The 13,455-nt window shown below is 51.2% G+C and overlaps 3 protein-coding genes across 3 annotated transcripts; 2 read left to right on the top strand and 1 right to left on the bottom strand.

The window, feature by feature from the left end:
* Positions 1 to 394: 394 nt before the first annotated feature.
* Positions 395 to 3,683, top strand: GUITHDRAFT_122159 (hypothetical protein; the record flags this gene model as incomplete). The annotated part of the gene is made up of 14 exons (XM_005818572.1): positions 395 to 562; positions 610 to 657; positions 710 to 748; positions 949 to 978; positions 1,027 to 1,170; positions 1,383 to 1,430; positions 1,477 to 1,500; positions 1,667 to 1,731; positions 1,846 to 1,876; positions 1,924 to 1,960; positions 2,082 to 2,149; positions 2,331 to 2,407; positions 2,821 to 2,950; positions 3,234 to 3,683. The coding sequence occupies 14 exons, from the start codon at positions 395 to 397 to the stop codon at positions 3,681 to 3,683; spliced, it is 1,359 nt and encodes a 452-aa protein (XP_005818629.1).
* Positions 3,684 to 3,701: 18 nt separating this feature from the next.
* On the bottom strand, positions 3,702 to 5,840 carry GUITHDRAFT_149165 (hypothetical protein; the record flags this gene model as incomplete). The annotated part of the gene is made up of 1 exon (XM_005818571.1): positions 3,702 to 5,840. One exon carries the CDS (start codon positions 5,838 to 5,840, stop codon positions 3,702 to 3,704), a length of 2,139 nt encoding a protein of 712 aa, XP_005818628.1.
* Positions 5,841 to 10,147: 4,307 nt separating this feature from the next.
* On the top strand, positions 10,148 to 10,724 carry GUITHDRAFT_82907 (hypothetical protein; the record flags this gene model as incomplete). Its single annotated transcript, XM_005818570.1, has 4 exons — positions 10,148 to 10,192; positions 10,240 to 10,413; positions 10,480 to 10,536; positions 10,587 to 10,724. Coding segments are annotated over 4 exons (414 nt in total), but the record flags the coding sequence as incomplete, so codon positions are not given.
* Positions 10,725 to 13,455: the final 2,731 nt, after the last annotated feature.

Here is a 13,455-nt window from a genome sequence, read left to right as displayed (position 1 = left end):
CAGTGTTGATCTGTAAGATCAAACAAGGGACTTGTCTCAGCTCGGTGTTTCACTTGCAAGATGACAACCAGCAATCATGCGGATGGAGCGTGACATGGAGAGATGTTCCTGTCCCGAACAAGCTCCCCGACCTTACAAGGCACCATATGACCATCACGTAGGGTTGATTGCTTGCTGTTGCACGCGGGTCAAACTTGTTTGCTCCAGGTTGATTCTAGGACATGATGTTGACGAGAGTGTCTTCAGAGGGAAACTTGAAGGTGCTCCAGCTGCTGTGACTGACTGTGTTGGTGACAGTCGTTGGTGTGAAGGAATAGATTTTGGGAGCATGGTGGATGGAACAGATGCAAGGGTGAGGGAAAGATTCAGAGAGGTCGCGAAGTCGCTATCACACATGAAGAAGACAGCAAGCATGTCAGATGCGAGGAGTGAACAGAAGAAAGATCAAGACAAGCAGCGAGCAATCTTGACTCGACATCTTGGGGAGAAGAACCTTGGCCGTCAAGTCTTCGACAGGGTTGAGGAGGATTTCTTGAAATTTCGCCTTTGGCAAGACACCAAGGTGAAAATCGTTGAGTGTTGTTCACTGTCTGACTTGCGAGTTGTCAGGGTTGGATGAGGGAGATCGTGCAGAGGTTGAACGCTGACATGGGCCAAGTGAACTGAGCTCTGCTGCTGTCGTAGGCTGTTGACGATGACGATGTTGTAGATGTCGAAGATGGTTGGGATGGATCTGATCAGACTCCTGGTCTGTACATGCCCCGACTCTTCCTTGTCTCCTCCTGCTCCTCCTCCTCCACTTTGTCATTTCCTCGATATCTGCTGCTGCTGCTGCTGCTGCTGCTGCTGCTGCTGCTGATACTCCCCCCTCCTTCTTGTCTTCTCCTCCTCGTCATGCGTCTGACTCTTCTCCCCGCCTCTCTGCCTCGTCGCTGACCTCAACCTCAGCACTGGTACCGCGACGGGTCAAAGGACGAGGTCCCTTGCTTGCTTCCTGCTCGTGAGACGACATGACGAGCTGAGCAGGAGACGGAGAGCGTGAGGGGATGGATCAAAGAATCCTTGAAGAACCCTTCCAAGCTTCTACAGCACCGCCGGGAAACTCCGCACCTGCATCCTTCTCATCGGACCATCTACTCGCCCTTCGGGAGGAAAGCTGTTGGAAAGCAGGTGTGCATACATGTATGCGCAAGCAGCCAGTTGTCTCTGGTTGTGTTTGCGTCTTGGTTATGCTCTGAATGTCTTCTTGGTCGTGAGTGTGTGCTTATCACAACCGAGCTGCCAAGAGTTTGCGGATGAAAATCTTGTTTGCAAAAGATTTTTGTTGTCCTGATTGATTTGAACTTCTTCGCCATCTCAACACAAGTGATCCGATCCAACAGGATGCGCTGAACGGTAAAGTGAAGAAGATGACAAGATGTCTGAACGCGGTGAGTGTTATTGCACCAGAATTCCAACCTGATTGTTTTCACACAGCTAAGGCAGTCAGTCAAGACACCGGTATGATCATGATATCTTCCTTCGTTGTTGATATGATGGCTATTGAAATTGTGTCACGGAGCTTGACATCCCAATCACGAGAAGAGATTGTTGTTTCTGCTTGTTTGTTATCATGACGACTTCTTTGGCTTCCAATCCTCCTTGTCATTGCATATTTGTTTGGCAGATATCAGCCGTGCCGAAGCAGAGAGTGGATACCGTAGAAGATCCAGAGATCTTGGAGGATACCAGGTGTACACAATCCCTGCTGCTCCTGCTCCTGCTCCTGCTCCTGCTCCTCCTCAACCTCCTGCTCCTGCTCCTGCTCCTCCTCAACCTCCTGCTCCTGCTGATCCTGTTTTACAGCGAAACACACGAAGATGACATCGACTTGCATGTTCGTTTCCCCTTCTGCTGCTTGTCGTGTTTGATAATGTTGGACAGAACAACTCAACTCAGGGCAACGTCTACTTGCTGTCTGGTGAACCCAGCACACCTCTCCACTTCGACATTCTTCTGGCCCTGATCATGATTGCAATCACAAATCTCTTCTCAACTCTCTCTTCAGATCTCTGCTCACTTCTGCCTTGTCTCTGTTCCAGAGTGGATCCAGATGGGGGAAGACGCCAAGAAGCGCAAGAAGATGGTTGAAGACATGCACTTCACCCCGGTGATCTTCCACTTCCTTCACTTCCTCCTCCTCCCCTGCCTCTCCTGCCTGCTCGTCGTGCTCCTGCTCCTGCTTCTGTTCCTTCGTCTCCATCTTCTCCTCCTGCTGCTCCTGCTGCTCCTGCTCCTGCTCCTGCTCCTGCTCTGTCTCCTCATCCTCCTGGAGCTCATCGCTCCTTCAGGTTCGTCTCAGGGAAGGAGACGGGTTCGAAGGATGGATGGCTCGCCCTGTTCTGCCTTGCTTTCAACCTCATCCCAGGTCTCCTCCCTCCCTCCCTCCCTCCCTCCCTCCCTTCATTCCTCCCTCCCTCCTTCCCTTCCTCCCTCCCTTCCTCCCTCCTCCACCTACCTCCTCCTCCCTCCCTCCCTTCCTCCCTCGTCCTCCTCCATCGCCACCCTTCCTCTCTTCTTCCTCCTTTTCTCACTTTCCTCCGTCCCCTCCCTCCTTCCTCGTTCTCGTCCTGCATCATCTCCTCCTTGACCTCCCTCTCTGTTTCATCCTCTCCCCTTTTTTCCTGTGCCCCCCCCCCCCCCCTCCTCCTCCTCCTACTCAACCTCCTCTTCAACCTCCTTCTCCTCCTCTACCTCCGCTTCCTCGTCCTCGCTTCTCCACTCCTCCCCTATCCCTTCTCCCTCCTCTCTCCTCCCGCGCAAGTCACCATGAGTTATCAGCCGCAAAGACCTTCAGGTTGCAACTAGGAGCGTCCTCTTTCAAGACCCGAAGGCTGTATGCTCGAGCCGTCCGGAGCAGCCGCCGCTTGCGTTCCGATGCAAAGTGACAGAAATCTCAAGGGATCGCAAGGTGAAGATGAGATGATGGAATGATCGAAGAGCAGGAAGATGTAGTTGGTCATGACGACGACGAGAGATACTGCTCCTGCTGCTGCTGCTGATGCTGATGCTGCTGAAGATGATGATGATGGAGATGATGATGATGATGATGATGATGATGATAGAGATGATGATGATGGAGATGATGATGATGGAGATGGAGATGATGATGATGATGATGATGATGATGATGATGATGATGATGATGATGATGGAGATGATGGTGGAGATGATGATGATGACCGTTGTTTCAGTCGGTCAACATTCAGTTCGTCGTGAAAGGCAGAATCTTTGAAGGCTCGCTGGCAAGAAATGAGGAGGAAGAGCAGGAGCAGGAGCAGGAGCAGGAGGAGGAGCAGGAGCAGGAAGAGGAGGAGGGAAGACAGGAACAGGAGCAAGAGCTTCACAGCATGACGAACGGGAACGAGCAACGAACTGCAAACAAGAGACATGCACAGGGAATGAGCTCGTCAGAGGCAGATGAAGTCGTCGACCTGCCGGTAAAGATCCCTCGGCACATGGTGGAGGAACAGGATGGAGCAGAAGATAGGGAGGGTGACAGGGAGGAGAGTGAGGAAGAGAGGGAGAACGAGAGGGAGGACGAGAGGGAGGACGAGGAGAGGTTGGGAGGGGAGGAGGAGGAGGAGGAGGAGGATGCCCAGAGGACTGGATCCCCGACTTCAAATGTAGAGATGCTCGAATGACACTGGGTTTCTTCTATTTCACCCCAACTCGCTCCCAGCTTGCCTTCTCTCGCTCTCCTCTCGACCAGCCTTGCCCACAGACTTTCCCTTCACCCTCCTGTCCACCACCACCCAGTCGGGGAGGAGGAGCTTGGTCCCAACGTAGAAGCGCGACTTCTTCTTCAACTCCATCAGCCTGTGGCGGTTGAGGGACACGAGGACTTCGGGGTCGAGCTTGTACCGTCGAGAGATGCCAGTTATAGTCTCGTTCTCGTTGGCAACATACCACTGACATCCTTCCGGCAGCTCCTCGTTGTCCCTGTTTATCATCCCCTCCCTCAACCACTTCCTCCTCAGCCGCCGGTTGAGCAGCTGCCGTTTCAACTTGGCTTTCTTCTTGTCGCTCCCCTCCTCAGATCCCTTCGCTCGACAGGACTCGTCCTCCTCTTCCTGCGTTTCGCTCCTTACTGATTCACCATCCTGTGCAGGATCCTGCGGCTGGGCAGGCAGAGGTCGGTCGCCTGTATTGGCTCGGGCCCTTCTTGCCCGGCAAAGTTTCAAGGTGCTATACTTTCTCCTGAAAGCTTTCTTTGCCTCCCGTATGCTCTTGACGAACGCGTTCCTTTGTTTGTCAGCCTCCATCCCTTGGAACTGCTCACACCACTTTAGAATGTCTGAGGGCGCCGTCATTGTGAGACCGTCGGGGCTGGTGAAGGTGTACAAGTACCTATCTTTTCCTCGTGCCAGGCTTCCTTGCCATCCAGCAGGTAGCCCTTGCATGCGAATTTTATGATTGTTGATAGGTACACCTCTCGGATTCTTTGGCGGCTCGAACTCAGTCTTGACAGGATCTTCTTTCTTCTTGACCTCAGGCTCCGGGGGCTTCGATTGCGTTGAGCTATCGTCCTGCTCTTTCCACGTTGATGAAGTTGACGGCTTGACTGTCCCGTTGGCTTTGTCCCAATCGATCGCAAGAGATTTAAGCTCGTCAATGAGTGACTCAAGTTGCTTCAGAGATCTACACGTCTCGCATTGCGAAACCCACGACTCTTGCCTGCCTTGGATCCAATCTTTCATCAGAAACTCAGTTCTGATCTGTTTCAGTATCCATCTTAAGTTTGTCCTCAGAGTCTGAATATCCAATGCGGCAGTGACGCAATTATTCAGTGAGTTCCAGGTCCCAGGTTTCTTAGTGTGAACAGCTGAGTATGGGATACTTTCAGCCAGACAAATCATATCATCCTTCAGCTTGTAGATGTACGCATTCATGTCTGAAATTTTGGGAGCATATTTGGAAGGAAAAGCTGCGCTATTCAAGCTTGAAACTTCATTCATACCGTCAGGTTCAATCTCAGAGTAACACGGAGACATGTTCTGCTGGTTTGAATGGAGTGTGCTGGAAGTCAAATGCACATCAGACGTCTTAAGACTTCCAGAGTCTTCGGACTTGACAGACTTGCATGCCTTCTTTGTGGAAAGGATTGATTTTCGTCGGGCTTTTGCGAAACTTTTCTTAACCAGTTGCAGCCTTTCTTGGGCTCCCTGCAGTTGGATTGTTGCTTCTTCTTCACTGATGTCATTGTTCTTCCAACGAATATCAATCTCCTGGCTCTCTTCTCGAAACTTCTGGAAAGCTTGATAGAGCTCTGCCAAAGAGGAGTTGGGTTTGAAGAACATCGACTCTTCATCCGGTTCCTCTTGCTCGTGGTTGGACACATCGTTGCCATCACCTCCTTCAAGAGCACCAGCTTCACTGGCCTTAGAATTCAGAAGTTTCATCACAGTTGGATTGTTTGACAGTCTGGTGTAATCCCTTGTCCGACAGGGTTTCCGGCACAGGGGACACTCGGGCTTCTTGCATTCTTGAATGCATGACAGACAGACGGTATGGGGACAATTCGAAAGGATCTTCGGCTGACGATTCCCTTCCATCGAGTATCGCTCCAGACAGATCGGGCAAGTCAAGCATTCCTCAAGAGCTGCTTCTGTGAACGGCCTTTTGCTGTTACGCGACGCACTAGAAGGACAAGGGGTCGAAGGCAAGCCTGTGAACGATGATTCTGGCGTCGAGATCGAAGAAGGGGGTCGAAGAGGCATGTCCGCGACGAAGTCGTTGGCTGGAAGGGACACTTGAGCCAATGTTGACGCTTGAGCCAGAGCTGAGACTGGAGTTGACATCGAAGTCCAAGTTGTAGTCGAGTGTCCCCCGGAGCAAGTAAGTGGAGGGCAGGGATATGGGGTGGAACAATCCATCGGAGGAGAATGTGAGCTAGAAGCAGCAGCATTGGAGTTTGGAGGAGGTTCAACGACACAGGCTGCAACACGAGGAGGAGAAGGAGCAGGAACAGTCGAACTGGTTGCAGGAGCTACAGGAGGAGGAGGGGGAGAAGTAGAGGCAGGTGCCGAGCAAGAGGCCGAAGCAAACGCCGAGGCTGATGCCGAGCGGGAACCAGACACTGATCGAGAAGCAGAAGAGCGGGAGCTAGAAGGGGACCAAGAGGGTGAGAGGGAAGCAGAGGGAGAGGGAGAGGGAGAGGAAGAGGGAGAGGGAACAGAAGAGGGAGAGGGAGACAGCGATCTACGGACAGGAGAGGGGGAAGTCGAAGCATTCACACTAGTACGATGCTTCTCCTCCACTCCTGAGCTTTCTTGTGAACTGTTTGGAGACCCAGCGACCTTGCTCTGACATGCCTGGTCTGTTAGGCTGTTTGCTGGTTGAGGCTCACCTGGCACGCTAGGAACCCCAATGAATGGAGGGACTGGCCTAGAAAAATTCGAGCTGCTTGTGAAGCAGTTTGGATACAGCGACGAAGAGGATGAAGAATGAAGGGAAACGTCCTGACGGCAAGGGTAGCTCATTTGGCCTGGCTGTGCAGGAAAACTTCCTCCTGAGATGGAAAGAAAACGATTTGAAGTTGGAATACAACCTTCTTGCTGCCCTGGTAGGATTGAGCAGAAGGAGGAAGGCTGGTTCGCCTGGGAGAAGGAAGCCTGAGACTGCATGAATCCAGAAAAGGGTGTGGCGAACGCTGAATGCATGAAGGAGTTCGAAGACTCTGAGATCGAACTGCGCGAGGAGGAGGAGTAGACAGTAAATGCTGCTTGCAATCGCTGGGAGTCTTGAGAGCTGTAGGTACCCATGGTGTTGGACATGAGCTGAAAGCTTACAATGCGGAGCAGCCGCTGTTACTCAAATCAGAGCGAGCAAGTCGAGGGAAATTGCTCCGCAAGTGTTGTGAAAGTCACTGAAAATGCGTCAATCAATGACGGGAGGACGAGGGAACAATCGATGGAGATGACGAGGTCGAGGAAGAGGTGGTGGTGGTGGAGGTGGAGGTGGTAGTGGTGATGGAGGAGGTGGTGGTGGAGGAGGTGGTGGAGGAGGTGGTGGTGGTGGAGGAGGAGGTAGTGGTGGAGGTGGAGGAGGTGGTGGAGGAGGAGGAGGAGGAGGAGGAGTGCGGGCAGAGGGAGGAGGCGGGAAACTCGCGTTTTTCCACCCCCTCTCAATTAGACGAGTACCCCTATCGTGACCTCAGGTTGCAGGGAGATGAACGGGTACAAAGTAGGGTGATAGATTGTTGGGAATGAGGGGGTGGGGTGGGAAAGGACGCTAAATCCTGATTTGACCCACAACTTTGCAGAAGTGGACACGTGAGAGGAGAGGAGAGGAGAGGAGAGGAGAGGAGAGGAGAGGAGAGGAGAGGAGAGGAGAGGGGAGGAGAGGAGAGGAGAGGGGAGGGGAGGGGAGAGGAGAGGAGACGAGACGAGACGAGACGAGACGAGACGAGACGAGACGAGACGAGACGAGACGAGCGGAGGGGAGCGGAGGGGAGCGGAGCGGAGCGGAGAGGAGAGGAGAGGAGAGGCGAGGCGAGGAGAGGAGAGGAGAGGAGAGGAGAGGAGAGGAGGGGAGGGGAGCGGAGGGGAGGGGAGCGGAGCGGAGCGGAGGAGAGGAGGAGAGGAGAGGAGAGGAGAGGAGAGGAGAGGAGAGGAGAGGAGAGGAGAGGAGAGGAGAGGAGAGGAGAGGAGAGGAGAGGAGAGGAGAGGAGAGGAGAGGAGAGGAGAGGAGAGGAGAGGAGAGGAGAGGAGGCAAGAAGACAGGACAGGACAGGACAGGACAGGACAGGACAGGACAGGACAGGACAGGACAGGAGACAGGAGAGGAGACGAGACGAGACGAGACGAGACGAGACGAGACGAGACAGGACAGGAGACGAGACGATGAGGGACGAAGGGAGGGGGATGGAGGAGGATGATGAGAGTCAACGGTAAATCGAAAGACCAACCCATCAATTGCAAGCATGTCCATGGATCGAGAGAGCCATAAACTGGTGGTTAAGTAGGACTACTGTTCCATCAATCTTGACATGCTTGACATCTATAGAAGGACGAATCAGATTCCCCCTCCTACAACAGCTCAGTCGCAGTGTTGAGCTCTTATCGGAACGGATATGCCTCCGCAAGGATAAGGAAGAGCAGATATAATTTCAATCAGAAAGTATCTGGCAAGATGCCGATTTCAGCCTCGTACTACAGCAAGGGAGTACCAAGAGCGTTTAATCACATTATAATGCTTCTTCATCGCATTCAATCTCCGACCTTGTAGATCTTACAAACTCCTGTGGGTTCAGACCAGCACATCGGAAACTCCCTCACAGCTGCTGCTTCCATACAGGCATCGCACAGACGCATGTCCGCAAGGGATCAGTGCCAACTGAGCCCTGCCTTGCAAGCAGATAGCGCATTCCTCGTTCTCCTTACAAACACTCCACCTTGTTGTTCTTCGCCTCTCATCCTAAACTGAGTTTGTAGTAGAACTTGTTTGGGATGCCACCTAGCATCATCCGTAGTTTCGACTTGAATTGCAAGGTTGTAACAAACATCTTCAACGGTATCAAACATGCTCGTATTTGCCATGCTGGCTCGAAATCTGTCAACAGCAAGAGAAAGGGAATCATGTTTATCAAGCAACCTTCACAGGGTTCTGGTAGAGCAGGGAGGATATGGCTTGTCCTGATTGATGGCAGTTTTCGATTTCCCCACCCCCTTTCTTCTTTTACAACCTAGCCGGGTTTTTTCCATTCTCCGCTTCTTCTCCTACACTCGCTTCATTCTGATCCCCGGCATCGCCTTCTCCATCGACACTTCATTGAACAGGTGTTTCCTTGTACCTGCCTTGGTGCTTGCCGTTTTCAACGCGAATGGGCTTCAGGCTTCTTTCGATTAGAATTCCTCCTACCCCGGCTCAGCCAATCCAATGATGGCTCAGCCTACCGTTGAACTTGTGACAGTTTGGGATGTGTTCAAGAACATCACTGTCAAAGGCAAGAATGGCTCCTACCGATGCGTTGCGAGGCAGAGCTGCTGTAGGAGGGTTCAAGTTAAACCTCAAGTCCTTGTCGCTAGAGTACGGCTTCTTGAACGCCGAACTTCGGAAGTTGAAACTTGAACCAGGCTCGGCCGCTTCCAGCCCTGCGACGGTCGTGAGGCCCGGATGTGACACGGAGCCGGAGACTCATTGTTGGACGGTGTTTGGACTGAATAGGGTCTGGCCAGTCGGAGGTCACAGTGGAGAGTGAGCCCGGGCCCCGGGCCCCGGGCCGGCCGAGCGGCCCCCTCAGTGACGGCCCCGGGCCGGCCGGTCACCGGCCAGTGATCGAACGGTGACTGAGCGGGGATGAGGGCTGGAAACTGTGTTTGGGGTGTTGGGGATGAGGGGCTGAAGGAAGAGGGGAAAGAATTTTTGGATCAGCAAAGAGCAAAGATGCGAAAATGCTAGTAGGGGGCGAGGGGAGGGGGACGGAGGAAGGAGGGGAGGGGAGGGGAGGGGAGGGGAGGGGAGAAGAATGAGCAAGAGGAAGAGTTGAAGGAGAGGAGAGGAGGGGAGGGGAGGGAAGGGACGAGAGGGATCTCATCCATGACGGCTGAAAGCTACGGCAGGATTTCGAATGTGTGTTTGAGTGTTTCTTGGATTGGGCCAACCATGTCACTACCTTCGGTGCTGTTATACGTGATTTCTCTACTTTCTTTCGTTCTTGCATGCGAATCCTTCATCGTGCAACGTAAGTTCGAGTCCTACGAATGTTCCGACCGTTATCCTTGATTCTTGGTCTTCTACAGTCAATCGTTTCAACCATGACGGCATCAAGCTAGCTCAAGGAAGGTGAGGGAATCATCCTCAGCAGAGTCTTCCTCGTGAGAGAGATTCTGATTGCACTCAAAGATGCCAGCACGTCTCTCCTCTGCTGTCTCGCTCATGGACGATTCCGGTTTGGTCATTGCATTGGAGTTTTGTCGACTTGACCATGTCCCCAGCGGGTCAAGAGCAGAAGTTTCCCGCCACATTGGCGAATGCAAGCAAGAGAAGTCGGTAAGAGCGCCCGCATGCTCGCTTGCTCGCATTGATCTTGAAACCTCGAGCCTCAGGGTCGACAGTCGAGGAGCGTCGAAAGGAGAGCAATCCTACCTCCCGTGCGTACGGGGTTCGCATCTTACTAGCAGGAAAACCCTGCTCAGGCAAGGGAACACAGGTCCTGACCAAGTCCGGTGCCTTGTCTCATGCTGACCATGCTCGAAGGCTCCGCTGATCAGCAGGAAGTATCGGTGCGTGCACATTAGCACAGGGGATTTGCTGCGAGCAGAGATGAAAGTGGGGTCGGAGCTGGGAGCGCGGGCGTTCGAGTATGTCAAGGAGGGGAAGCTGCTTCCCGACGACCTAGTGATCTCGATAGTGAAGAAGAGGATCGAGCAAGTGAGTAGGACATGCTGCGCTTGCTCGCTGCCTTTCCCTTGTGCACCAGTGAAGATGGAGGTGTAGGATGATTGTATCTACCATGGATGGATACTTGACGGCTTTCCTCGCACCGTGGAACAGGTTGACAAGGGTTGTTGTGTTGCTGACTCTGCTTGCTGATTGACATGCAGGCAAAGATGCTGATAGAGGAGAAGATCATTCCTGATCACGTCATCATACTTGACCGACCGGACGAGGTGGTGCGAGAGTGGTGTTCGGGTGAGTGTCGCTCGTTCGATGCTTCAGTCGTCATGCTGCTGTTGAGATGACTTGCTGCGCTGCAGGAAGGGCGTTCGATCCGACCACAGGTCCTGCTCCTGCTCCTGCTCCTGCTCCTGTTCTTTACTCCCTGCCGTCTTGAGTTGCGATCATGGTGAAATGTTTTTGAGCAGGAATCATTTATCACCCGAAGTTCAACCCTGCCCCTGCTGAGGTACCTCCTGCTGCTGAGCACTCAACCTTCCATTCCTCTTTCCTATCACATCTTGTTTCCTCCTCCCCATGCTGTACTATCGTTCTCTGGCTCTCCTCTCCTCTCCAACCTCCCTCTTGATCGCATTTGAGCGTTTTTGCTTCTCTTTTTGATCTCAGTCCTTGACAAAGCTTCACTTTAGGTTGAGACGAACTTGATTCGAAGGATCGACGACACTGTTGATGCGATCAACTTAAGGTCTGATTTGATTGTTGAGTATGATTGTTGAGTATGATTGTTGAGTTTGATTGTTGAGTATGATTGTTGAGTTTGATTGTTGAGTATGATTGTTGAGTTTGATTGTTGAGTTTGATTGTTGAGTTTGATTGTTGAGTTTGATTGTTGAGTTTGATTGTTGAGTTTGATTGTTGAGTTTGATTGTTGAGTTTGATTGTTGAGTTTGATTGTTGAGTATGATTGTTGAGTTTGATTGTTGAGTTTGATTGTTGAGTATGATTGTTGAGTTTGATTGTTGAGTTTGATTGTTGAGTTTGATTGTTTTTGTCCCGACCTCAACCACCACCTTGACAACTATGTCTCTGACAGGCTGAAAGTTCATCATGAGACGTTTGACCAAGTGAAGGATGACATATGTTGAACTGTTTGTGACGACGCGGACAGGTCATGAAGATTTTCAAAGATCGCACAACAGTGATAGACTCGACTAAACACGAACTCGATGTCTTCAAAGAGATAACTCAGGTAATCAACCTGTGAACTCTCACTCTTCCTCGAATCTCTGATCATTGTTCCGCTACCTCCACACCTGCTGATTGTCTCTTTTACAACATCGCAAAGGTCATCGACCGGTTTCTGCCTCCCCGTACTGCAGACGTGGCTCCTTTTCGACCCGAGGGGCTGACAACGACGCTGATCAGACAAGTCTGAAAACTCCTCAACCGATCGACTTCAGCTGACGGCTGCACTCAGAACATGCTGGACAAGTGGAGCACTTCATTGATGGCGGTGAATGTTCCGCGACATCTTCGGTTCCTTTGGTTTACTGTTGAGCAGGATGATGAAGTTGATAAGATCTTACTGGATACCTTCTTAAGGTTTGGAATCACGATTTAATGTCTTTCATGTTATCCAAGTAGCATTGTTGAGTATCTTTGCGACAACGACCATAGTGTATCTTTCCTACTGTTCATAGAATGCTTCTTCTTGGGCCATCAGTTTTTCTTGTTCTTCCTTCGATTTCTTGTTTTTGCTGTACAATCTTCCTCTTTTGATCAGAATGACACCCATGCCCGTCATTGTTCCATTTTCTTTCCTCCCTTCTATTGTCATGCCAATACTTGACAGTCTCACACCAGGTGGGACAAAAGTGACAAGGGTATGTTGACGGCACAAGAAGTTCGCCAAGTTCTCAAAGACCTCAGCTTCACCCTCTCCCTCTCTCTCTCCGATCAACTTGTTGGCTCCATGGACATTGATCGCGATGGGTTTATTTCCTTCGAAGAATTTCGCCGATGTCTTCGAGAAAACTCTCTTGGAAATGGTCAAACCCCTATCACCTATCTTGACATCATCAACTATTGCAACGCTTACAGCCCTACTGGTTACATCCCGGTCTTCGTTGGAACAAGACAGGTTTATCACTTGCTTTGTGCATTGATGCTGCGAAATGTTGTAATGTGTTGTAATTTAATTTGGTGACTTTTGCTTGCCTTGTTTAGTCTTATATTTCTTGTTTCAATCTGGTCAATCACCATCACTCAACCATATCCTCAGATCGGATACATTGGGGAAAGCATAGCGGCTGAAATGATCTTACTGCCTGTGAGAAGGAAACTGTGTGCATCTCATGATTTGATATGTTTGTACATCAAAGGGCAACGACAAGTTGTTTACTTGCTCGCTTGGAACATGCGATGTCAACACGGGAGCCATGCAAACTGGGTAATGTACAACTGCTGCTGCTGCTGCTGAGCTTTCTTCTTCTCCTCTTCATCCTCCCCTCTCCTCGTCTCATGCCACTGCGCAGATTTCTGTGCCTTGCTCCCTCGGCCAGGAGCAGTTCCGATCGGACCCGCCAAGTGCAAGAAGTGATTGAGCAGATGAACAAGTTGGGAATTATCAAACCCGACGAGAACATGAGCGAGGTCGTAACTTGAGACTTGACTTGACTTGACTTGACTTGACTTGACTTGACTTGACTTGACTTGACTTGACTTGACTTGACTTGTATCACATGAAATGGCATCATCGATGTCAAAGTGTACGACCATAATGCCTATGACTGTGACAGTGAGGTGCTGTTTGTTTGAGATTCTGGAGTTAGCGACGATTCTTTTCATTGCACATGTTATCCTGATTTTGGCGATCAGAGGGAGCAGCAGCTTCTTCAAGCTGACCAACCTACTTTCTACAATGTCTGGCCGATGCACAATCCTTGCTTTCAAGAACCCTCCCTCCTTCAGATTGAGCGCCAATCGATCCCATACTTTGGAGTTCCACTCTACGGGTAACCAGCAAGTCTTGTTGTTGATATCTTTGCATCATGATCATGAGAGATTTAAATCACT

The sequence above is a fragment of the Guillardia theta genome (assembly GCF_000315625.1).
Source record: "Guillardia theta CCMP2712 unplaced genomic scaffold GUITHscaffold_289, whole genome shotgun sequence".
NCBI lineage: Eukaryota > Cryptophyceae > Pyrenomonadales > Geminigeraceae > Guillardia > Guillardia theta.
This window is presented reverse-complemented; position numbering and strand designations above follow the sequence as displayed.